General features: G+C 43.2%; 1 protein-coding gene across 2 annotated transcripts in view; it reads right to left on the bottom strand.

Annotated features, from left to right (window-relative positions):
• Nucleotides 1-2,268: 2,268 nt before the first annotated feature.
• Nucleotides 2,269-23,446, bottom strand: part of LOC105480138 (VPS8 subunit of CORVET complex) — a 246,721-nt gene continuing 225,543 nt past the window's right edge. For both annotated transcript variants that reach the window (XR_011619950.1, XM_011738646.2), the window contains 2 exons: nt 6,326-6,406; nt 2,269-3,000 (listed from right to left, as the gene is read on the bottom strand). Coding sequence is in view for 1 of the 2 variants with exons in the window: in XM_011738646.2 (XP_011736948.2) it covers nt 2,851-3,000; nt 6,326-6,406 (231 nt within the window). In the remaining variant the exon portion in view is untranslated. The remainder of the gene's footprint in view (nt 3,001-6,325; nt 6,407-23,446) is intronic.

The following is a 23,446-nucleotide window of genomic DNA, read 5'->3' as shown; positions in this document are numbered from 1 at the left end:
GATCTATTAATATTTGCTTTATAGATTTGGGTGCTCTGATAATGGATGCATATATATTTACAACTGTTATATGTTCTTCATGAATCCATCCCTTTATTATTATATAACTTTGTCTCACTTGACAGTTTTTGGCTTAAAGTCTATTTTATTGAAGTACAGCTACTCCTGCTCTCTTTTGGTTTCCATTGCACAGAGTATCTTTTTCCATCTTTAATTTTCAAGCTACGTGTGTCTTTAAAGGTGAATTAAGTCTCTTTTAGGTGGCATATAGTTGGATCTTATGTTTAATCCAATCAGCCACTCTCTTTTGATTGGCAAATCTAATCTATTCACATTCAAGGTAATTATTGATAGGTAAGGACTTATCACTGCAATTTTGTTCATTGTTTTGTAGATCCTTTGTTCCTTTCTTCCTCTCTTGCTTTCTTTCTGATTAGATGATTTTCTCTAATGGTATACTTTTATTCCTTGCTTTTTATCTACCTAATTTCTTATTTTGTGGCTACCATGAAGCTTACATAAATCATCTTATTTATTTTTTTGAGATGGAATCTCGCTCTGTACCCCAGGCTGGAGTGCAGTGGCACGACCTCGGCTCACTGCATCCCTTGCCTCCCAGGTCCTGGTTCAAGCGATTCTTCTGCCGCAGTCTCCCACGTAGTTGGGATTACAGGCACGCACCACCATTCCCAGCTAATTTTTGTATTTTTAGTAGAGACAGGGTTTCACCATTTGGCCAGGCTGGTATTGAACTCCTGACCTCATGATCCGCCCTCCTTGGCCTCCCAAAGTGCTAGGATTACAAGTGTGAGCCACTGCGCCTGGCCAACATCTTAGTTTGTAACAGGCTATTTTAAATTTATTACAACTTTATTTTGATTGCATAAAGTTCTGCTTTTACTTCACCCCTCCCACATACATTTCATGTTTTTGATGTCACAATTTACATTTTTATACTGAATACTCCTTTTGCCTTAGTTCTTTACACTATAAAAGATGAAGGGGAATAACTGAGTTTTGCTTTGAGAATATCAAGTTCCTTTGGCCTTAATTTTAGGCTCAATGAGAAATCTTTTGATACATAACTTGGGGCAGGAAGCATCACTGGCTCTGGAATCACAGCTCTGAATTCCGCCTGCTCTGCTAGCTCTTCGGTATGATACCTTGGTGAAATTACTTATCACTTCTGAGCCTCAGCTTTCTCACCTGTAAACGGCTTGAGACTGTCATATAGCTGTGGCAGGCATCCAAACAGTGACGACTTAATGGTTTAACCACTTCCCTCAATTTTATATCCTGGCACCTTCATCAGGAAGCAGTACCCTTGTAGCCCAGGTCTTGGGAGAAGTTATATAATAAAAGCTAAGCTTGCATTTCTGGGGTATTTGCCATGTGCCTGAATGGCACACAGCAAACATTTATATGTATTGTTTCATCTTCATAACAGTTCTGTTTATAAAGAAACAGAGGATTAGAGAGGTTAACTGATTGTTGATTATAGGTAGTACATGGCAGAAACAAGATCTATTTTCTATTTAAGGGTTAAAAATTTGTATTGGTTAGGTGCAGTGGCTCATGCCTGTAATCCCAGCACTTTGGGAGGCCAAGGCAGGTGGATAACCTGAGATCAGGAATTTGAGCCCAGCCTGGCCAACATGGTGAAACCCTATCTCTACTAAAAATTAAAAAATTAGCTGGGCGTGGTGGGTGGGTGTAATCCCAGCTACTCGGGAGGCTGAGGCAAGAGAATCACTTGAACCTGGGAGGCGGAGGTTGCAGTGAGCCGAGACAGCACCACTGCACTCCAGCCTGAACAGCAAGCGTGAAATTGTCTCAAAAAATAAAATAAAATAATAAAAAAAAATTGTATCTAGTTTATGTATCTATTTCCTGTGGGTTTGGTTAGTATCAGTCCATGAGAGCCTAATCATTCCAGTGCGCTGAGAAAAGGATCATCTGAGTATGTAAGGTGGAAACCTAGGTCTCTGGGTGTGGTGACCTCCTGTGGTGGTTGGTTCAATGATACATGAAGTCCTATAGCCAAAAACTGAGTTAAGTACTATTCTCGTTGGCAGCCCAGCCCCTGTCACAGGAGCATTTGGGTGGCTGGGCTGCTCTGAATAGAGCTGACGATGGAGCTGCTTATCTGAATTAAGGAGGGTTGTCATAGTCAGGATTCCTGACTTTGAGCTAATAAAATTGTGACAACAGGGCTCTAAATGTCCTCCATGACTTGACAGACTAAGCCAGCCAGCCAGGAGACCTGCAGAACTTAAACACAGAGCATTTATTGTTAGAAAGGGCAAGTCTTATACTCAAATAGGTTTTAACACGAACACATTAAAAGGGAGATGGCCCTGGCCCCCACAGTGTCTCTGCTCTCTCCAAGGCATGTTTCAGTTATACTGCAGCCTGGCCAACCACTGTTCCCTGTAGAAGTTGAAGTTCCTCTGTATTATCCAGCAGCTGGAGGAGACGGAGTACAGCAGACTCTGGAATGCCATTTGTGTGAGTTCCATCTACTTTCTAGGCTTCAGGGGAAATGGAAAAAGTCCCAATAGGCAAAATGTGTTTCCTAAAAAGCTGGACAGAGGTATGTGACATTCCTTTGCTTAACAGGCAAAACAAAATCAACGAGTCTGGTGAACTGACGCCATGACAACAATGTGGAGAAGACTGGGAGTCTACGCTGGGAATGGTGCTGTGGACGCTCTGGGCACAGGATCCCAATTTGGAACCTCTTCTCAGAAGCGTGGGAGGCGGTGGAGGCCAAGCCCACCAGAGGCGGGGTCTCTCTCCAGCGGCCTTGGGATCATCTCTGGTTCTCCTGGGCTAGGCTCCACGGAGTCATCAATCCTCAGTCACAGGTGGGGGAATGAGCTGCAGCTGGAAGTTCTCATTCTGGAAGATGCTATTGAAAGCAGGAACACTCTGCGAGCCACTGAATGGCCTATAGCTCTCGCTGCTGCGATTCTGGGAGAGTTCCGTGAGAAGAGCCAGCTGCAAAGGAAGGACACACATCAGCTAAGGTTTGTGGAGAGCAGAGGGAAGAGAGGCTCCTGAATCCACTGCTTCAGGTACATGAGAGACAGTGCTATGTTGCAGGAATAGTAACATGCACGGTCTGGATCTTAGGTCCATATATCACAAACTAGCAGTGTGACTTTGGGGCCTTAATTTCCTCATTCAATAATGAGACTGGACTGGTTCGCTCCCAAGGACACACAAACTGTGCTCTCCCTGGCACTGGAGAGCTCTCCCACCCTGGGCTGGCCCTGCGCTGAGGGCTCCTCCAGCTGCCCCTGCTGCCGCCCTTCTCTCCCTGTGGATGTGCCCTGTGCTGAGGAGCTTGTTCTCAGCTCTGCTCATTCCAGGCTCTCCACCTTGGTGCACTCTCCTTGGGGGTGAATGACTAATTATGACCGCTGACTCTGACCTCTCTTCTGCCAACTCAAACTCAGGGGCTCCAGAGTGGAACCCCTGGATTCTACCTTCTCCTTCAAGCGAGTCCTCCCTGCTCCCAGCTTCCTTATTCCCACCAATGACATTAGCAGTACCCTCGTTCTGTCAGTGGCTCAATTCTGGAAGACCTGTCGAGGAGGATAGAAGGGTAGGAGGAGATGCTAATGTCGGCCTGTTGGGATGCTAGCACTCTGCCCCTCGGGGGGACCATCCCTTTCACCTAAAGAGGCTTTCTGCAAAAGCAGGGAGCTGGCAGCCTGGCTCTTGAGGTACCCCTGAAGGTCAGAGGAGATAAGAATTCTACACCCAAGGTCCTTAGACTTCCTGACTGATTAGGGTCTTTGCCTGTTGCTTCCCAGAACCTTGTGAGTTAACTTCCACCCCACAAGCCCAGGTCAATACGGTCCCTAATAACAGCAGTTGGGACCTGTGGGACGGGCCACCATGTCCCACTACCAATACTCTAAGGGACCCTGCGCAGGCTCACATGGAGGCCAGTGAAAGCCTGGCCCATGGAGAGCTCACAGCTGAGACAAGCGGGCCATCAGACTCCTCAGGGCAGCCCTGTCTGTGTCTACTAAACACGCCAGGAGTCCGAGGGGATGTCTAACAGCCTCTCGTGACTGCATCAAGTGTCTTTCCATGATAGGTACTTTGCTAGGTCCTTGACGTGTGTTATTTCTCATCCTTCACAACATACCTCTGGGGCAGAAACTGCGGCCTGAGAAGTGACTTGCCCTCGGTCACCAGCAGTGAGTAGCGATGTGGGATTCACCCGCCAGGCACCATGTCTTTGAGGTGCCTCCGACCTCTGGCAAAGGGTTTTTCCCTCACAGGCAACGTTGGCACAAGTTCACATGTGTCCATGTGTCACTTCTGTGGAAAACTCAGTACCAGTGGCTGTGGTAACTGGGAAGACATCTAAAGGCCCCAAAGTTCTAAGTGTCAATTTATCACAAGTAATCCAGGTCCTGGCCAGAGACACATGTATGGTGTCATTTACAACTCAGTAACTCTGACTCAAGCTCTAACTGCAAGTTACTGAGCAGGCCCACTCAAGCAATATGCCAGGGGCCAAGAGATGTCCCTTGCTCTGTCCGAGTCCACTTTGTGCCACTTCCTTTCTTCCATAACCCTCTCAGTTGCCCATCAGCCTGCGACGTTCTCTGCAATGACTGTTATGTACGATGCCTTGAACAGAATGGGCAACAGATGCTCAACTCAATGCTTTCACATTCTGACACTGTGAGGTGGGAAGATCAATTGCAAAATATATATATATATATATATATATATATATATATATATATATATGTTTCCCAGGAAAAGAGGTATTTTTGTGTTCTACTTTGGTAACTTTGTGATCTGGAAATCAATGAGCCCTAAATCAGAGTTCAACAGTTTGAAGCAGAAGAACCTCCTTGGAAGGCCCCAGAAACCCAACTCTTGGGGCAGAGCTTGGCTGAGGCTGGAAAGGGATGGGGTGAGGCCAGTTCAATAAAGCTGCTGGACTGCATCCAGGAGACCCCTGGAGAAGCTTCCTGGAATAACAACCTCTGCCCAGACCAACTCTCAAAGAAGGAACACCACTTTTTTCTCTGGCTGCCAAGTAACCTAGTACGTTCTGCCTAAGAATGGGGAGTGCGTGAAGGGGGCCCAGGTAGAGAAGCAGAGGACACAGCAGTTTGCACAAGCTTGAGATAAGCTCAGAAACAAATGGGACCAGCTAGAATTGAGGTGTGATCTGGGGAGTGGAGATGCTAGGGTTTGGACTCATTCTTTAGGTGGTGGAGATCCAGAATGTGTCGTAAACAAGGGTATGACACATTTGGGTTTAGAAAGGGTGGCCAGGCAGCAGCATGGAGAAGGGACAGAAGGGTTTCTAGCCAATCAGAAGACCTGCAGTGGCCTCCGTGAGTGATGAGGCGGCCCCACTGGGGGTAGTGGCAAAAGGGGATTAGTAGAGAAGATCCCACAGGATGTCCCCAGTTGGGTGGAAGGAAGGGGAGGGGTGAGCCTAGTGCTGCCAGGTCTCTGCTCTGGGTGGCTGGAAGACAGAGGTGTTGTTCCTGAGGCAGGCACCAGGTGCAAAGAACAGGTCGAGAAAGCGATGAGTATGCTTCCGAAGTGCCTGGGGGACACCTGGTCTGATGTGGTGGCAGCGACTGCTAGAAGCCCTCCAGTCTGTGCTCTTCTTCCCCAGTTAGAGTAGACCAAGAATTGTAGCCTGAGGTCTTTTGGAATAAAATCCAATTTTCCCAGTCATTGCAGTGAGGCATGGTCATGGGTCTAAATTCTAGACAGTGGAGATAAGTGGAAGCAACCAGGTTGAACCACAGAAGTTTAAGTCACGTGCTAAGGAAGGCAGAGCACAAGACACACGAAAGCTGGAGGGAGGTGCGTGGATGTGCCCTGGCTGGCTGCAGTTACACTTCTCTCTTGCTTAAACCACTACTACTTTGCATTTGTCTTTCATGGCCAAAACTAATTCAACCAATGCAGATGCCCAGGAGGGTCTAGGGCTTCAGACAGATTGGGCACCTATCCATATCCTAAGCAAAGCCCTCCTGGGATCAGCCTTCTGGCCTGCTCTCTCTGGAGGGAGGTCAAACACAGAAGCCCTTCTGTGTCCTCACAGGTCATGGTAGGTAAGGGACAGACAGCTTTCCACTTCCTTTGCTCTCTTTGCCAAGCTCGGAGTGCTCCCTAGGGCCAGGGTCTGTTGTCCATGTAGCCATAACAGGGATGCCAGGGCACCTTCCAGGTTAGGAGGAGGCTAGAGGGAGGTTCCAAGACACTGCCTTTCTAAAGCAGTAAATTATAAATAGGGAAATGAAAATATAAACAACCACACAAACATTACCCTGGAACTTCCTCGGTAGAGACGGCAAAGCTGATCAAATGCTTGGATTTGCTGTGGATCCAGAATAGGTTCTGAGGTTCCCTGAAGAATAAAAACCGATACGATTAACAACATCATGTGGCTAGGCAGCCTCTGAATGTGCTCTACACGATGCTGAAGCAGAATATGGTGCTTCCTTCATTCTTCTGAAAACAATCCATGCTACCAGCAATTAGTGACATCTATACTGAACATGAGTTAGAAATTGGCACGTCCCCTAAGAACTCTCCTTGGTGTGTGGCTGCAGGTTGACCTGTCTGTGGACCCTTTTCCCAATGGAGTCTCCAAATGTCCCGTATGTACAGGTTCCTTTCAGGTTTCTTGATCCCTCTTTGGCATCACTATGCAGAGCTAGTTAGTTCCTTCCAGCCTTGCATTCCCATGTCCATCACTTCACATGGCCAGCAAAGATACCCCTTTTCTCTGTCTTGGTAACAGGAGATGCACTGTCATTTAAAAATCTCATCCTCTCCCTGTTTCATTATAAAGCTGGTAGCTACCTATGGGGTTGCAAGATTCATCTGCTGCTTTTGGGAAAAGGGCCGGTCTAGCCTGCTCTTACAGCAGCCTTGTTTTGTTCCACCTGTTACTGTGGTGGGACCTGCCAAACTGCGGTTTTTCTCTCAGTGGACCTGATCCAACTCACATGCAGAGAGAAGAAATGGAATCCTGGGGGAGGCGGCCATAGGTTTTGGAGTCAGAGGAGAATCTGGATACTAGTTCTGACAGTAACCTGCTATGTAACTTTAGGCAAGTCACCTCACTTCTCTAAACCTCAGCTGCCTCACCTGTGGGAAGGAAGGGGTAATGCTTACCTTTTGAGATTACCCAAAATTAAATGAGATATATATTTAAAGTGTCGCCTGCCTAGAACCAGGCGAGGGTTCAGTACACACTAGCTTTTCTTACAATTCAGAGATACCCATAGTTAAAAGTTGATTTCAGAAGCATTTTTGTTTATGTATAAGATCAGTTGAAAGACATTTTTCTTTGCCCTATATTATGAACCTGTCCCAAGCGTCTGCACTGTACAGGTTGGTGGGTAAGAGCCTGCACTCCAGAGTTCATCAGCCTAAGCCCAAACCCTGGCTTTAACAATTATGAGCAGCACAATCTTAGGCAAGTCCTCTGAGGTGGGTACTTTTTGCTTGCTTGTTTGTTTTTGCTCACATGGGGATAATGACTATAGCTATACCACATAAAGTGGCTATGAAGATTCAAGAAGGTAATGCACGCAGAACACATAGTAGATGCACGGGACTCTGCAGGTTCTCACTGAGCACTACTAACTAGAGAGCACAGGAAGGCCCACAGGTACCACGCACAGGGCCGGTCTCCAGGGGACAACGTCATGTGGCCCTTGTCCTGATGTGGCTACAGAAACAGAAAGGAAGGGGGCATCAGAGCATCATGCACAGGCAAAACTGGGTAATGAAGGAGGCTGGGGGATATGCAGGAGTGGGTATGCGGAGCGTGAGAGGGAAAGCTTCATGGAAATGAGAGCTGCTACGGTCAGTTCCCTGTCTGTCTTGCTCACCAGTGCCCAGTACTGTGCTGCACAGAGCAGCCACAGAGTCATCTGCTGATCACATGAAGGGATGGGAGGGCTGACATGCAGATTTCCCATTTCTTACTATTTATCACTGGAGTTGTGACCAACCCTCTGCCATGCAGTAAGAACACAGGGCAGGGCTTCTGACACACTTGGGCTCAATCTGGACTCTGCCCAAGACTAGGTGAGTGGCTTTAGGCAAGGAATTTAGCTTCTCTCAGTCTCAGTTTCTTTATCTATAAAACTCTACTTTGCAGAATTGTTGTGAAAATTAGACATCATATATGGGCTTAGCATCTATTTGATGCTCAATCAATGGCAGTAATTACTGTGATTGTGTTGTTTATACTCCCAGAGAGAAGTGCCCCCTAGAAAGAACAGTGGGATGAAATCAGGAAACATGGGCTCCAATCCTGTTACCTGCTCCCTGTATAACCTGAGGAGGTCACATCTCTCCTCTGAGTCTATGTTCCAACTGATTAAAGGACAATGCCATCCCAGCCACACTCCACCATCCAGGGAAGACGTGGGCACCACGAGATTAACAGGCATTTAGGGCATGGAAAGTTCAAGAAAATTAGTAATGTATACTGAGCCTAATCATGGCTTTTATCTTTTATTGCATATTCGGAAGCAAATTAGGGGTAATGTCACAAAGACACATGGCAGCCCTGAAGAGAAATAACAGTTTCCATCTACAGATGCCAAATTAGGGTCAGACAAAAAATAAAGGAGGAGCAACTAAATATGAACATAATCTCTGTTCACATCTAAAAACATAAAAGTATTCTCAGACCACTAAATCCCCCAGGATAAAACTGGTTAGGAGTGATTTTCCAATTGGAAAGACAGAAAAATGCATTTGCTGCTGTCTGTTAGAGCAAATTTCTTTCTTTCCATGTAACAAAGTCCAGTGTTAAGAGCTAAAAATTAAACTGTAGCGAGTGTGAGAGGAAGAAACAGTGGCCACCCTGGAAATGACCTTGTAGTACTCAGCATTAAAGTAAATCCAGTGGAAAGCGAGGTCCTGATGGTCTCTGAGAGCCCAGGGAGGGGTGCTGGGTTAACACGGCTGCCAGCACAGTGCGAAGCTCAGTGACTCACAGAGGTGAAAGTGGGAGCAGTAACCATATCCGCTAGAAGGAAGAAAACAAACCGGGGCTCTCAGGATCCACAGACCTCTTTTTTTCTTTTTTTTTTTGAGACAGAGTCTTGCTCTGTCGCCCAGGCTGGAGTGCAGAGACATGATCTCAGCTCACTGCAACCTCAGCCTCCCAGGTTCAAACGATTCTCCTACCTCAGCCTCCTCAGTAGCTGGGATTACAGGTGCGCACCACCACGCCTGGCTATTTTTTCTATTTTTAGTAGAGATGGGGTTTCACCATGTTGGTCAGGCTGGTCTTGAATTCCTGACCTCAGGTGGTCCATCCGCCTCAGCCTCCCAAAGTGCTGGGATTACAGGCGTAAGCCACCGTGCCTGGCCACAGACCTCTTAACAAACGTATCAAGCTCTGATATAGGAAAACAACCATGATCCACTGCCACCTTACAGACCAAGTTCTCAAGAACAGGGCTGATTCTACTCCTAGGGATATTGGACACGAAGCCTTCCAAATCATACTCGAAGACACAGACTGTCACAGAAGTCTGAGCTCTGCTTGTTCATTTCTTACTCTCTACAACTACTAAGATCCTGAAATCAAAACGCTAACATTTCCTTTCCTAATTATCTTTCCACACTAACACATGAGAGGATCAAATCATTGAGAGAGACACGGGCCACTCTGTATAATTCGTAACACAATCATGTCTTTTCGGTATTCTAGAAGCCTCCTACAGGCGCTTCTGTAATTTTCTGGTGGCAATGAAGGTGGAGATGAAGTAGGACGAGTGGAATGAGAAGCATATTTCCCCCTTTTCTCCCTGTATGCCCTCCACCTCACTTTCAAATCTTTCCCTATATCTGTTATAGCCTCAGCCAGTCTTTTGCCACCACTTAAGCTGTTTCACACTGGAGGTCCTTAATATTTAAAAGTTTTGCCTAAATCAAAGTTTGGCTTCAGAGATAAAGGAAAAGCCACATACATACCTCCTTCCCCTCTGCAAACAGGAAATACTTTTTCTAAATTCCCACCCACAACACAGTTTGCTCTCAGATTGAACCTGACTCCTCATAGCCCCTCATTCTCTAATGCCTCAAAACTCTCAGTAGGTCACAGCTAATAATGAATTAGGTAATGAAATAATACGACAGGCAGACAAGCTGCTAAGCTGCCTAGGGAGAGGAGGGGAAAATGTGGCAGAACGTCTCTGCAGGAGATTCTTTTATAGTGGTCATGACCCTAGAATGACCAGCTCTAGGGGAGGTGAGTGCTTGAGGCCACAGAGACAGACTGAAAGGCTAACTGAAAAATAACCTTAAAAACCCAAGCCCTTCAATACCACAATTAAAAAGAAACAACATGGTGACCGTTCACAGCACAGGGGAAAACGCTGGTTTACGTTTTCTCAGATGCGACACAGAGGAACAATCCTCCCTCCCCGCTGCAGCAGCTCGCTTTATCGATCGTGTAATGACCATGTGCCAGCCACTGTCACAAGTACTGCGCATGGATCATCTCATTTAATCATCTCAAAAACCCTACGAGGTAGGTACTTTTCTTATTGTTATTTTACAGGTGAAGAAACTCAGGTCCTGGGATTCAGTGATATGCCAGGTCACTCTGGCTGGTGGTGGAGCCCAGATCTGAATTGGGACAGCCCGGTTCCAGAGGTGCCTTTCATCTGCCATTCTCTCGGTAGCGGTCTGAAAGAAGCCTGAGGAAAGTCACTTTCTTTTTTTTTTTTTTTTGACATGGAGTTTCACTCTTGTTGCCCAGGCTGGAGTGCTGTGGCACGATCTCGGTTCACTGCAACCTCTGCCTCCCAGGTTCAAGTGATTCTCCTGTCTCAGCCTCCCAAGTAGCTGGGATTACAGGCACATGCCACCATGCCCAGCTAATTTTTGTATTTTTAGGACAGACGAGGGTTCATCATATTAGTCAGGCTGGTCTTGAACTCCTGACCTCAGGTGATCCGCCTGCCTCAGCCTTCCAAAGTGCTGCCATTACAGGCGTGAGCCACCATGCCCAGCCGACTAAGTCACTTTCAAGGGCCCCAAAAGGTTATGTGAGCAGTGTAGGACTCGCCTGGATCAATCTGCTTAATCAAGCTCCTGTGAAACTGATGGACACCTGCCCTCCTTCTGGGGATCCTTCACGATTCTGCTTTCATTTCAAAACTCATCCCATCATTCTATAAAGTATAAACAAAAGACCCAGGAGAGAGGAGAGAGCAGCTAATGGAAATAAATATAGCTAGCTATTAGTGTTCTGCTTAAAAATGACTTTGGAAGCCTAGACCAAAGCCCAGTGTTAAGAACTAAGCTTCGTTCTGCAGTGAGACACTTCACATACAACGTAATGACAGTTTTGGGTACATACTAGGCATTCACGAATGCCTCTGCCATCACAGAAAAAAGTCTGAACTTGGCTCTGACACTAATTAGTTGTGTTGATATCCCTCATATCAGTTATCTCAACTACAAACGGGGAAAATCTCTGCACAGCCTACCTTACAAGGCTCTTTCTTGTGAGGAAAGGGCTGGGAAGGGAAATGGAGAAAGCTCATTTCCTGTTGTCCATTAGTCTCTGGCCTTCTGCTAGCTACTTTTATGTTTAATGTGTACATTAGCCCATTGAAGGAGAAATTATTTTCTCTAATTTACCTGTGAGGAAATGGAAGTTTAGACATATTAAAATACAGCTTGTAAGAGACAGGGTAACTCTTGATAACGGGTCTAACCCTAAAGCCCACTATGACATGTTAGTGACAAACATAAGGTGCTCTGAATGTATACAGTTTCGTGGGCTTCTCGTGGACACCCTGGGCTGCCTGGTCTGTGTCTGTAGGGGCTGATGCTGAATCTGCCCGAGTGCCTACCGGGATCCTTTGTGGTGCCATCATAAGGTGATCACTAGGTGAAGGCTGTGTCATTAGATAAGGAAACCTAAGTATCTTCTGTTTGGTGTTGGTCACCTGTTTTGCTCCCTCACAAAAGAAAATGTCCCCCAATTGGTTTAAAGTCTTTGAAACCCATATGCTGTTCCTGCATAGACTTGGCTACTCCTTGCCCAACCTGCTTTGAAAGGCAACAGCTTGGGGGAAAATCTGTGGTGACAAAAGCTGATCATCTCATTATACATTTAAAAAAAATGGATTAAAAAAATGTAGAATACAGTTTGAATTCTTAGATAACTAATGTAGCTCCTTGGTCAAATTCATGACAGCCTTCCGTTTTCTTGACAGGGTTGGAAAGGGTTGGCCATCTCAATGTATCTGCCTCACAGGCAGGGGAAGCTCAAATTCCCAAACATTAAAAAATCACAGCTGGATTCTGCCACCCACAATGTAGCAGAGGTATTTTCCCGAGTCATCATTATCCCGAGATGCCAGGACAGAGAGCAGGACCGTTACAAACAGGCATGAAAATGACAGCACAGGGACACAGATGGATGACAGTGAGACTGACCCCCTTCCTGGGGCCACTGTCCTGTGCAAACCTGGAGTCTTGCCACACAGCATACTGTGGCCATTTCATAATTACATATTCTTTTGTCAGTACAGGAAGATCTTTAAAAAAATCCAGAAAGATTACTGTTACAGGGCATGTACTAGGGAAAGGGATACTCTGGGGATCTGCCCTAGTAGAACTTCAAAATAAGCCTCAAAAATATGTGGCTGATTTAATAGTAATTAATAGCTTGCCAGAGAAAAACCTCAAAAGTCTCTGAAGGAAGACAACACAATCCAGATGCTTGACAACACAGAGTAGGGGCTCTCTTTTAAAGAGGTGTTATTATGTCTTGAATAATACCCACCATCACTTGATATTTCATGGAAAACCAGGGAGCAAAATTTCAATATTATGATGGAAGAAATGTAAATTCTAACCAGAACACACCTAGGATATTTGTAGAAAACAACAAAACATAAAAGTCCCAAGGCAGTGACTCGTCAGCCACAGCAGAGACTGCGCTAAGCCCCCGCCTACATTCCACGTTCATCTCCTCCTCCTTCCCTTCTGCGTTAGCCAATGGAGATTCCCAGTTTCCCGAACACGCCCAATCCAATGTTTGATACTATATGAAGACGTGGGAGCTTTCAGGGTGGCACAATTGATTTGGGACAGAGGTCCAGGCAGAAGGCTACGCTCTGCAGTGACAGAAAACATCACACACATTAGAGCAGTACAATCTATGAAGCCCTGTTCGAATCCCATGACCTTTACAAATGGCTGATAATTCAGCACAGCACAATTAAGAACGGCCTCCTGACTTGTTTTAATGCACAGTGACAGGCTGCTAGTGGCTCTGTCACACATACTGAAGAGAAAGAAGATAACTACCATGTATTGTGGGAAGTGCCTAAAAGCTTCATCAGGAAACATGTTGGAGGGGAAAGGCCCATTTGTAACTCGATCAATAATCTCAACGTCCAAGAAGATGGTAGCCATGAGCGAACTCCTGTTTTGCTGAGGGAGTTCCCTTCCATATAGAAAGGGCATACGATAGTATAGAGAACTACTGGCACCGAGATGGTCTCACACACAGCCCCATAATAAGACACACATATGACAATCTGAGTGGGAACAGACAACTACTCAAGCAGAAGTGTCATATTAAGAAGTGCAAAACCCACAGCCATTAGCTCTCAGCTGCATTAGCATGGGAGCTAATAAATGATGTTAGCTAAGTCTCTGATGATGAGCTGTAAGGCTCTATCCTTGGCTTTTTTTTTTCCCTTTGAGATGGAGTTTTGCTGTTGTTGACCAGGCTGGAGTGCAATGGCGTGACCTCGGCTCACTGCAACCTCCGCCTCCCAGGTTCAAATGATTCTTCTACCTCAGCCTCCCGAATAGCTGGGATTACCGATGCATGCCACCATGTCCAGCTAATTTTTTGTGTTTTTCAGTATACACAGGGTTTCACCATGTTGGCCAGGCTCGTCTCAAACTCCTGACCTCGGGTGTTCCGCCCGCCTCGGCCTCCCAAAGTGCTGGGATTACAGGTGTGAGCCACCGCGCCCGACCAACCTTGGCTTTTTTATATACAAATATTTTATCAATGGCTTAAAGGGAAAAGAACCCTATCCTTGGGAGGAAAAAATGATTCCCAAGGGTCAGAAACTGAAACAATATAAGCAATGCCTGGCACTTGGCTCCAGAAACCAAGGGTATATGCATCAATAGCATGTGTGAACAGAATTGGGAGTTTGATATCAGTATGTTAATTGTTAATCAACCATGCAAAGTGGCTGCTAAAAAAGTTAATGTGCTTTTGGTTCCCATTTACAGAAACAGATTCCAGAGTAAGGAAGATGATAACGTCATTTTGTTCTAAAATGACCTCACCTGAAGTACAATGGTAATACTCAAGATGTGGTATGATAGCGTGGAGAAGATAGAGGAAATGGATTGTGGATGTTCTGCCTGGACAAGGGACCACCGAGGGCTGGAGATTGAGGACCTCAGCTACATGAAGGACTGGAAAGGCTGCACTGTAACAGAAGGATTAAGCTGTTTTTGGTAGGTCCCAGGGGAAGGACCAGGATCAATTGGCTTCACCTACTACAAGGAAGAATTATCTTAGTTACAGCTTCCAAAGATGGAATATCCTGCCCTAAGAAGGTGGTTTTCAAGCAGAGGCAGAACACTGCTTGTTCCAATGGATGAGGAGAGAGGCTATTTCTAGCATGACAGCCTGAGGAGCTCTGCTGTAGTCTGGATGTTGTTCCCTTCAACCCTTGTATTGAGATTGGAGCTCCAATGTTGGAGGGGCCTAATGGAGGTGTTTGTGCTATGGAGGTGGATCCCTCATGAATAGATTAGTGCCTTCCCTGAGGGTAGGAGGTGAGTGATTTCTCACTCTATTAGTTCCCATGAGAGGTGGTTGTTTAAAAGAGCCTGGTACTTCCCTCCCCTCCCTGTCCCGGTGCTCCTCTTGTGTTGCTGAAACAATGCCCCAAAGAGTTAAAAACAATCTACGACTAACAGAAATTCTTGAGTTTGCAACATAGCAGATAAGGAACAATTTGCTAAAATGCTAAAACTTCCTCTGCTTGTGAGATTAAAAAACGGTTGAAATTGGCTGGAAGCAACATGGCTGACTGCAGTTTGTATGGAATGAGCTCACTGATGTCACAGCCCAATTTCTACTGCGTATTTCACACTAATTCTTCCCAAACTTGCACTTGAGACCCATGAGGTAGCATGCAGAGATAAACACGCATCCCTGAGGACTTTCCAGACCTTCTCTTTTCTACTAATCACCTGCTGATCCCAGAATCTACCCCTTGAACCTTTACTAATAAAATTACTGCCTTAGAGCCAGCATAGGGAGACAGATTTGAGCTAGACTCCTGTCTTCTTGCTAGTCAATTTATAGTAAAAAGCAGTTCTTTTCTAAAAACAAAAACAAAAGCAAAAACAAAAAACACCCACAGTGTCATAGTGTTGGCTTCTAACGTATCAGGCCAGCAACGCCCCTTTTTCTTGGTAACAATGTGATCTCTGGACATGTTGGCTCCCCTTTGCCTTCTGCTTTGAGTGGAGGCAGCATGAGGCTCCCACCAGAAGCAGATGCTCGTACATGCTGCTTGTACAGCCTACAGAACCATGAGCAAAATAAACCTATTTTCTTTATAAATTACCCAGCTGTGGGTATTCCTTTATAGCAATACAAGTGGATTAAGATAAACTCCAAATAAAAACTGGTGAAAACTATAAAATAAAAACTCCAAGCATTTAATGACCAAATGAAGAAACTATCCTCCCTACACTATGAAAATTTGGTAAGAAAGATGACTATGGTTTCTGAACCGACTGCTCTCTTCCCCACCTTCACAACTCAGCAAGACAGAACTCTACACTACTGCAACCAAGAACAGCAGGCTCTCTTTATCCCAAGACCACAGTTGGAAGGCTTTCTTCCCAGTAGGAGCAGGACTTTGGTATTTTTCATCCTGCCATCAGCTACGTGTTGCTGGAGCTAAGTCCTAGGTGAGTAGAGTCAAGAGGTAATGGGTGTTCCCTTCTTCTGGAAGCCTCTACTCATGGAATGCAAGCTCTACCTTGGAGGCTGTGCACTGAAAATCTTTGGTCTCTGATCACCCTTGCCCTGGCTTATGAGTCTGGGAGAGGCAGGCCAGGAGGCTGCTTAGGCTTTCACCTTAGGCTGCTGTCCCTCCCCGCTTCCAACAGCATTCAACTAGTAGACCAGGGGATGACAGTCAGCAAAAAGCTTGCCATTGTGCCTACCCCCAGCTGCAGAGCCCCAGCTCAGAGATTTTTCCTTGGGAAAAAAGTAGATCCTAAAATAAATAACTTCTAATCTTTTCCCAGAGGAACTGACTTCACTTGAAACTGAATATAGAGAATTTCAGTCCTAAGTGTGTTCTTAAGAACAGTGGAGGGGGGCACGCCCAAGATGGCAGAATAGGAACAGATCCAAAAAAAAGAGAATTTTAGACCAATATCCCTGATGAACATCGATGCAAAAATCCTCAATAAAATACTGGCAAACCAAATCCAACAGCACATCAAAAAGCTTATCCACCATGATCAAGTGGGCTTCATCCCTGGGATGCAAGGCTGGTTCAACATACGCAAATCAATAAACGTAATCCAGCATATAAACAGAACCAAAGACAAAAACCACATGATTATCTCAATAGATGCAGAAAGCCTTTAACAAAATTCAACAGCCTTTCATGCTAAAAACTCTCAATAAATTCGGTATTGATGGAACGTATCTCAAAATAATAAGAGCTATTTATGACAAACCCACAGCCAATATCATACTGAATGGGCAAAAACTGGAAGCATTCCCTTTGAAAACTGGCAGAAGACAGGGATGCCCTCTCTCACCACTCCTGTTCAACATAGTGTTGGACGTCTGGCCAGGGCAATCAGGCAAGAGAAAGAAATAAAGGGTATTCAGTTAGGAAAAGAAGAAGTCAAATTGTCCCTGTTTGCAGATGACATGATTGTATATTTAGAAAACCCCTTTGTCTCAGTCCAAAATCTCCTTACGCTGATAAGCAACTTCAGCAAAGTCTCAGAATACAAAATCAATGTGCAAAAATCACAAGCATTCTTATACAGCAGTAACAGACAAACAGAGAGCCAAATCATGAATGAACTTCCATTCACAATAGCTTCAAAGAGAATAAAATACCTAGGAATCCAACTTACAAGGGATGTAAAGGACCTCTACAAGGAGAACTACAAACCACTGCTCAATGAAATAAAAGAGAACACAAACAAATGGAAGAACATACCATGCTCATGGATAGGAAGAATCAATATCGTGAAAATGGCCATACTGCCCAAGGTAATTTATAGATTCAATGCCATCCCCATCAAGCTACCAATGACTTTCTTCACAGAATTGGAAAAAACTGCTTTAAAGTGCATATGGAACCAAAAAAGAGCCCACATTGCCAAGACAATCCTAAGTCAAAAGAACAAAGCTGGAGGCATCACACTACCTGACTTCAAACTGTACTACAAGGCTACAGGAACCAAACAGCATGGTACTGGTACCAAAACAGAGATATAGACCAATGGAACAGAACAGAGCCTGCAGAAATAATACCACACATCTACAGCCATCTGATCTTTGACAAACCTGAGAAAAACAAGAAATGGGGAAAGGATTCCCTATTTAATAAATGGTGCTGGGAAAATTGGCTAGCCATAAGTAGAAAGCTGAAACTGGATCCTTTCCTTATTCCTTATACTAAAATTAATTCAAGATGGATTAGAGATTTAAATGTTAGACCTAAAACCATAAAACCCTAGAAGAAAACCTAGGTAATACCATTCAGGGCATAGGCATGGGCAAGGTCTTCATGTCTAAAACACCAAAAGCAATGGCAACAAAAGCCAAAATTGACAAAAGGGATCTAATTAAACTAAAGAGCTTCTGCACAGCAAAAGAAACTACCAGCAGAGTCAACAGGCAACCTACAGAATGGGAGAAAATTTTTGCTATCTACTCATCTGACAAAGGCCTAATATCCAGAACTTATAAAGAACTCAATCAAATTTACAAGAAAAAAACAAACAACCTCATCAAAAAGTGGGCAAAGGATATGAACGGACACTTCTCAAAAGAAGACATTCATACAGCCAACAGACACATGAAAAAATGCTCATCATCACTCGCCATCAGAGAAATGCAAATCCAAACCACAATGAGATACCATCTCATACCAGTTAGAATGGCAATCATTAAAAAATCAGGAAACAACAGGTGCTGGAGAGGATGTGGAGAAATAGGAACACTTTTACACTGTTGGTGGGACTGTAAACTAGTTCAACCATTGTGGAAAACAGTGTGGCGATTCCTCAAGGATCTAGAACTATAAATACCATTTGACCCAGCCATCCCATTACTGGGGATATACCCAAAGATTATAAGTCATGCTGCTATAAAGACACATGCACATGTATGTTTATGGCGGCACTATTCACAATAGCAAAGACTTGGAATCAACCCAAATGTCCATCAGTGACAGACTGGATTAAGAAAATGTGGCACATATACACCAAGGAATACTATGCAGCCATAAAAAAGGATGAGTTTGTGTCCTTTGTAGGGACATGGATGCAGCTGGAAACCATCATTCTCAGCAAAGTATTGCAAGAACAGAAAACCAAATACTGCATGTTCTCACTCATACGTGGGAAGTGAACAATGAGATCACTTGGACACAGGAAGGGGAACATCACACACCGGGTCCTATTGTGGGGAGGGGGTGGGGGGAAGAATAGCATTAGGAGATATACCTAATGTAAATGACGAGTTAATGGGTGCAGCACACCAACATGGCACATGTATACATATGTAACAAACCTGCACATTGTGCACATGTACCCTAGAACTTAAAGTATAATAATAAAAAAAAAAAAAAAAAAAAAAGAACAGTGGAGGTAGTGGTGAAATGCAACTGGGAACAGACTTCTGGATTTAATGAAGATACAACCTAGACTATTAGCTGGCTACTTTGCAGAAGAGAACTGAGGAAAAAGACAACTGCAGGAGACCTTGTGAGGTCAGAAGAAATATCAAAACTAGGTCTCAGAAACTATTACTTAAAAGAAACTGCAATTTGACTGGATTAGTTTATAGACGATTTATGTACTAAGGCATTAGTGGAAACAGTAGAGCAATCATCAGGCAATTTGTAGAGCTTAACAGTGGGGTATGGTCAGAGAAAAACAAACAAACAAACAACAACAACAAAACGAGAGCCCAGCCAATACCACTGTCATTCCAGGGTGACTGCAGACATACCCAAGGCTACACTTACTTGAGAAACAACGTCAGAAGCTTAATATTGTGGAGAAAAATAGACTTTACTAAATTCATCTAGCCAGTCACTAATAACAAGCCCTGGGGGTAGGGGGACTAGTATATAGGGTATACGATATATTTTTCTAAAATGTCCAGTTTCCATTAAAAAGTTATGAGGCATGCAAAGAAACAGCAAAGTATGCTCAAACTCCAGGAAAAAAAGGACAAAACAAACTGTCTGGAAGAGTAAACAGATGTCAGATTTAACAGAAAAATATTTCAAAATAGTCATTATAAATATCTTCACAGAACTAAAGGAAAGCATGGCTTACAAAGTAAAGGAAGGTATGATGACAATATAACATCAATAGAGACAGTATCAATAAAGAGATACAAATTATAAAACAGAATGAATGAAAATTCTGGAGTTGAAAACTACAACTGAAACAAATTCACAAGACGGGCGCAGCGGTTGATTTGGCTAGCAGAAGAATTGGTGACTTGAAGACAGTTCAGTAGAGATCATACAAGCTGAACAACAGAGAGAAAAAAGAATGAAGAAAAGTGAACACAGTCGCAAAGAAACGTGGAGTTATCATCAGCTCAACATACGCATAAAGAGAGGACCAGAAGAGGAGAGAAAGGAGAGGGAAAATATTTGAATATATTATGGCTAAAATGTTCTACGTTCATTGAAAAACAATAACCTACACATTCAGGAAGCTTAACAAATTCTAAGTAGGATGAAAACAGAGATCCACAAACAGATATATCCTAATAATTTATCTGCAAGTACGTAATAATGTAATGCCAAAAGTCAGTAACAATGTGAAAAACTTGAAAACAGCAAGAGAAAAATGACTAGTAATTTATAAAGAACCTCAATAAAACTAACAGCAGAAACAATGGAGGCCACATATTCAAAATGCTCAAAGAAAAAACTGCCCACTAAGATTTCTATATCCAGCAAAGCTGGCTTTCAAAAATGAAGGTGACATAAAAACTTTCCCAGCTAAACAAAAACTGAGAGAATTTGTTGATAGGCAGACCTGGCTTGTAAGAACTACTAATGCAATTTATTTGGCATGAAAGCAACTGACTGTGGAGGGTAATTCAAATCCATGTTAAAAAAAAAAAAAAAGGAACTGCAAAAGGTAAGCATGAGATTATAAAATACAGTATAAATGCATATTTGCTTTTTTCTTCTAATAACTTTTTTTTTTTTTTTTTTTTTTGAGACGGAGTCTCACGCTGTTGCCCAGGCTGGAGTGCAGTGGCGCGATCTCGGCTCACTGCAAGCTCCGCCTCCCGGGTTCCCGCCATTCTCCTGCCTCAGCCTCCTGAGTAGCTGGGACTACAGGCGCCCGCCACCGCGCCCGGCTAATTTTTTTTTTTTTGTATTTTTAGTAGAGACGGGGTTTCACTGTGGTCTCGATCTCCTGACCTTGTGATCCGCCCGCCTCGGCCTCCCAAAGTGCTGGGATTACAGGCTTGAGCCACTGCGCCCGGCCAATAACTTATTTTAAAAAGCAATCATACAAAGTGTGTATAAATGTTGGGCTTATAATATGTGGAAATGTAATATATGTAACATTTACACAAAGGAGGTAGGTGAAAACAAGCTTTTACTAAGCTAAGGAAATGACTACAGATGGTAAAGTAAAAATTAGAACAACGTATTGTTGCATTTGTAACACTACTAGATGCACTATATCTAACAATATAACTATATATGTACTATATATTACTAAAGGTACTAAATATATTTTGTTGTATGTGCAATACCACAAAAGTGGGGGAAAGGGAATAAAACTATATAGGAGAGTGTGTGTGTATATATATATATGGAATTAAGCTACTTTAAATCAAAAGCTGAATATGAAAAGCTAAGATGCATATGGTAAATCCTAGGCCACCACTAAAAAAAACCTGAAAAACTGTTAATTGTTAAAGACTTCATCAAAAAGATATACAGTACCATTTATTAAATTGGGAGTCATTTCCCCATTGCTTGTTTTTGTTGGCCTTGTGAAAGATCAGGTGGTTGTAGGTTTGAGGCTTTATTTCTGAGTTTTCTATTTTGTGCCATTGATCTATGTGTCTGTTTTGTAACAGTACCAAGCTGTTTTGGTTACTGTGGCTTTATAGTATAGTTTGAAGTCAGGTAGTGTGATGCCTCCAGCTTTGCTCTTTTTGTTTAGCATTGCTGTGGCTGGCTATTCATGGTCTTTTTTTGTTCCACATGAATTTTAGAATAGTTTTTTTCTAATTCTGTGAAGAATTATATTGGTAGTTTGGTAGGAATAGCACTGACTGTAAATTGCTTTGAGCAGCATGGCCATCTTTATAATACTGATTCTTCCAATCCATGAGCATTGACTGTTTTTCCATGTGTATGTGTCATCTCTGATTTCTTTCAGCAATGTTTTGCAGTTATCCTTGTAGAAGATATCTTGGTTAACTATCTTCCTGGTATGTCATTTCGTTGTGTTTTGTTTTGTGGCTATAGAAAGTAAGATTCTGTTCTTGATTTCATTCTCAGCCTGAACACTGTTGGTGTATAGAAATGCTACTGATTTTTGTACATTGACTTTGTATCCTGAAACTTTATTAAGGTCATTTATCAGTTCTAGGAGCCTTTGGCAGAGTCTTTAGGATGTTCTAGGTATAGAATCATATTATCAATGAAGAAAGATCATTTGACTACGTTGTTTCCTATTTGGATGCCTTTTCTTTCTTTCTCTTGCCTGACTGCTCTGGCTAGGACTTCCAATACAATGTTGAATAGGAGTGGTTAGAGTGGACATTCTTGTCTTGTTCCAGTTTTCAAAGGGAGTGGTTCGAGCTTTTGGCTGTTCAGTATGATGTTCGCTGTGCGATCTGTCAAAGATGGCTCTTATTATTTTGAGGTATGTTCCTTTGATACCTAGTCTGTTGAGGGTTTTTATCATGAAGGGATGTTGGATTTCATTGAAAGCCTTTTCTGTATATATAGAGATGATCATATTGTTTTTGCTTTTGAATCTGTTTATGTGCTGAATCACATTTATTCATTTGCATATGTTGAACCAATCTTGTATATCAGGAATAATGCCTAGTTGATTGTGGTGAGTTAACTTTTTGATGTGCTGCTGGATTTGGTCTGCTGGTATTTTGTTGAGGATTTTTGCATCTATGTTTATCAGAGATATTGGCCTGAAGTTTTCTTTCTTCATCGTGTCTCTGCCAGAGTTTGGTATTAGGTTGATGCTGGCTTCACGGAATGAGTTAAGGAGGAGTCCTTCCTCAATATTTTGGAATACTTTCAGTAGGACTGGTACCAGTTCTTCTTTTGGTAGAAAGAAGTATAATTCGATAGAACTTGGCTGTGACTCCATCTGGTCTAGTGCTTTTTTTGGTTGGTGGGTTTTTTATTACTGATTCCATTTTAGAGCTTAATATTGGTTTATGCAGAGTTACGATATATTCTGGATTCAATCTTAGGAGATTCTGTATGTTTCCAGGAATTTATCCATTTCCTCTAGAATTTCTGATTTGTGTGTATAGAGTTGTTCCTGATATTCTGAGGATCTTTTCTATTTCTGTGGGATCAGCTGTAATGTTATCTTTGTCATTTCTGATTGTATTTATTTGGATCTCCTCTTTTTTCTTTGTTAACCTAGCTAGTGGTTTATCAATCTAGTTTATTTTTTCAAAGAACCAAGTCTTGGTTTCATTCACTGACCCTTGGCAAATAATTTTTTGCTAAGTCTCCAAAAGCAATGGCAACAAAAGCAAAAACAGACAAGCGGGACCTAATTAAACTAAAGAGCATCTGCACAGCCAAAAAAGCAAAAACAAAAACAAAAGCAAAAATACACACAAAACAACAACAATAACAAAACTATCAAGAAAGCAAACAGACAACCTACAGAACAGGAGGAGATATTCTCAAACTATGCATCCAACGAAGACCTAATATCCAGACTCTATACAGAGCCAAAATAACAAGCAAAAACCAAATAACCGAATTAAAAAGTGAGCAAAGATCATGAACAGACACTTCTCAAAAGAAGACATAAAAGTGGCCCAAAAACATATGAAAAAATGCTCAGGATCACTAATCATCAGAGAAATGCAAATCAAAACCAC

Source organism: Macaca nemestrina, chromosome 2 (genome assembly GCF_043159975.1).
Source record: "Macaca nemestrina isolate mMacNem1 chromosome 2, mMacNem.hap1, whole genome shotgun sequence".
In the NCBI taxonomy this organism is placed as follows: Eukaryota; Metazoa; Chordata; class Mammalia; order Primates; family Cercopithecidae; genus Macaca; species Macaca nemestrina.
Note: the sequence above shows the minus strand (reverse complement) of the source record. Positions and strands in the feature narration are given on the sequence as shown.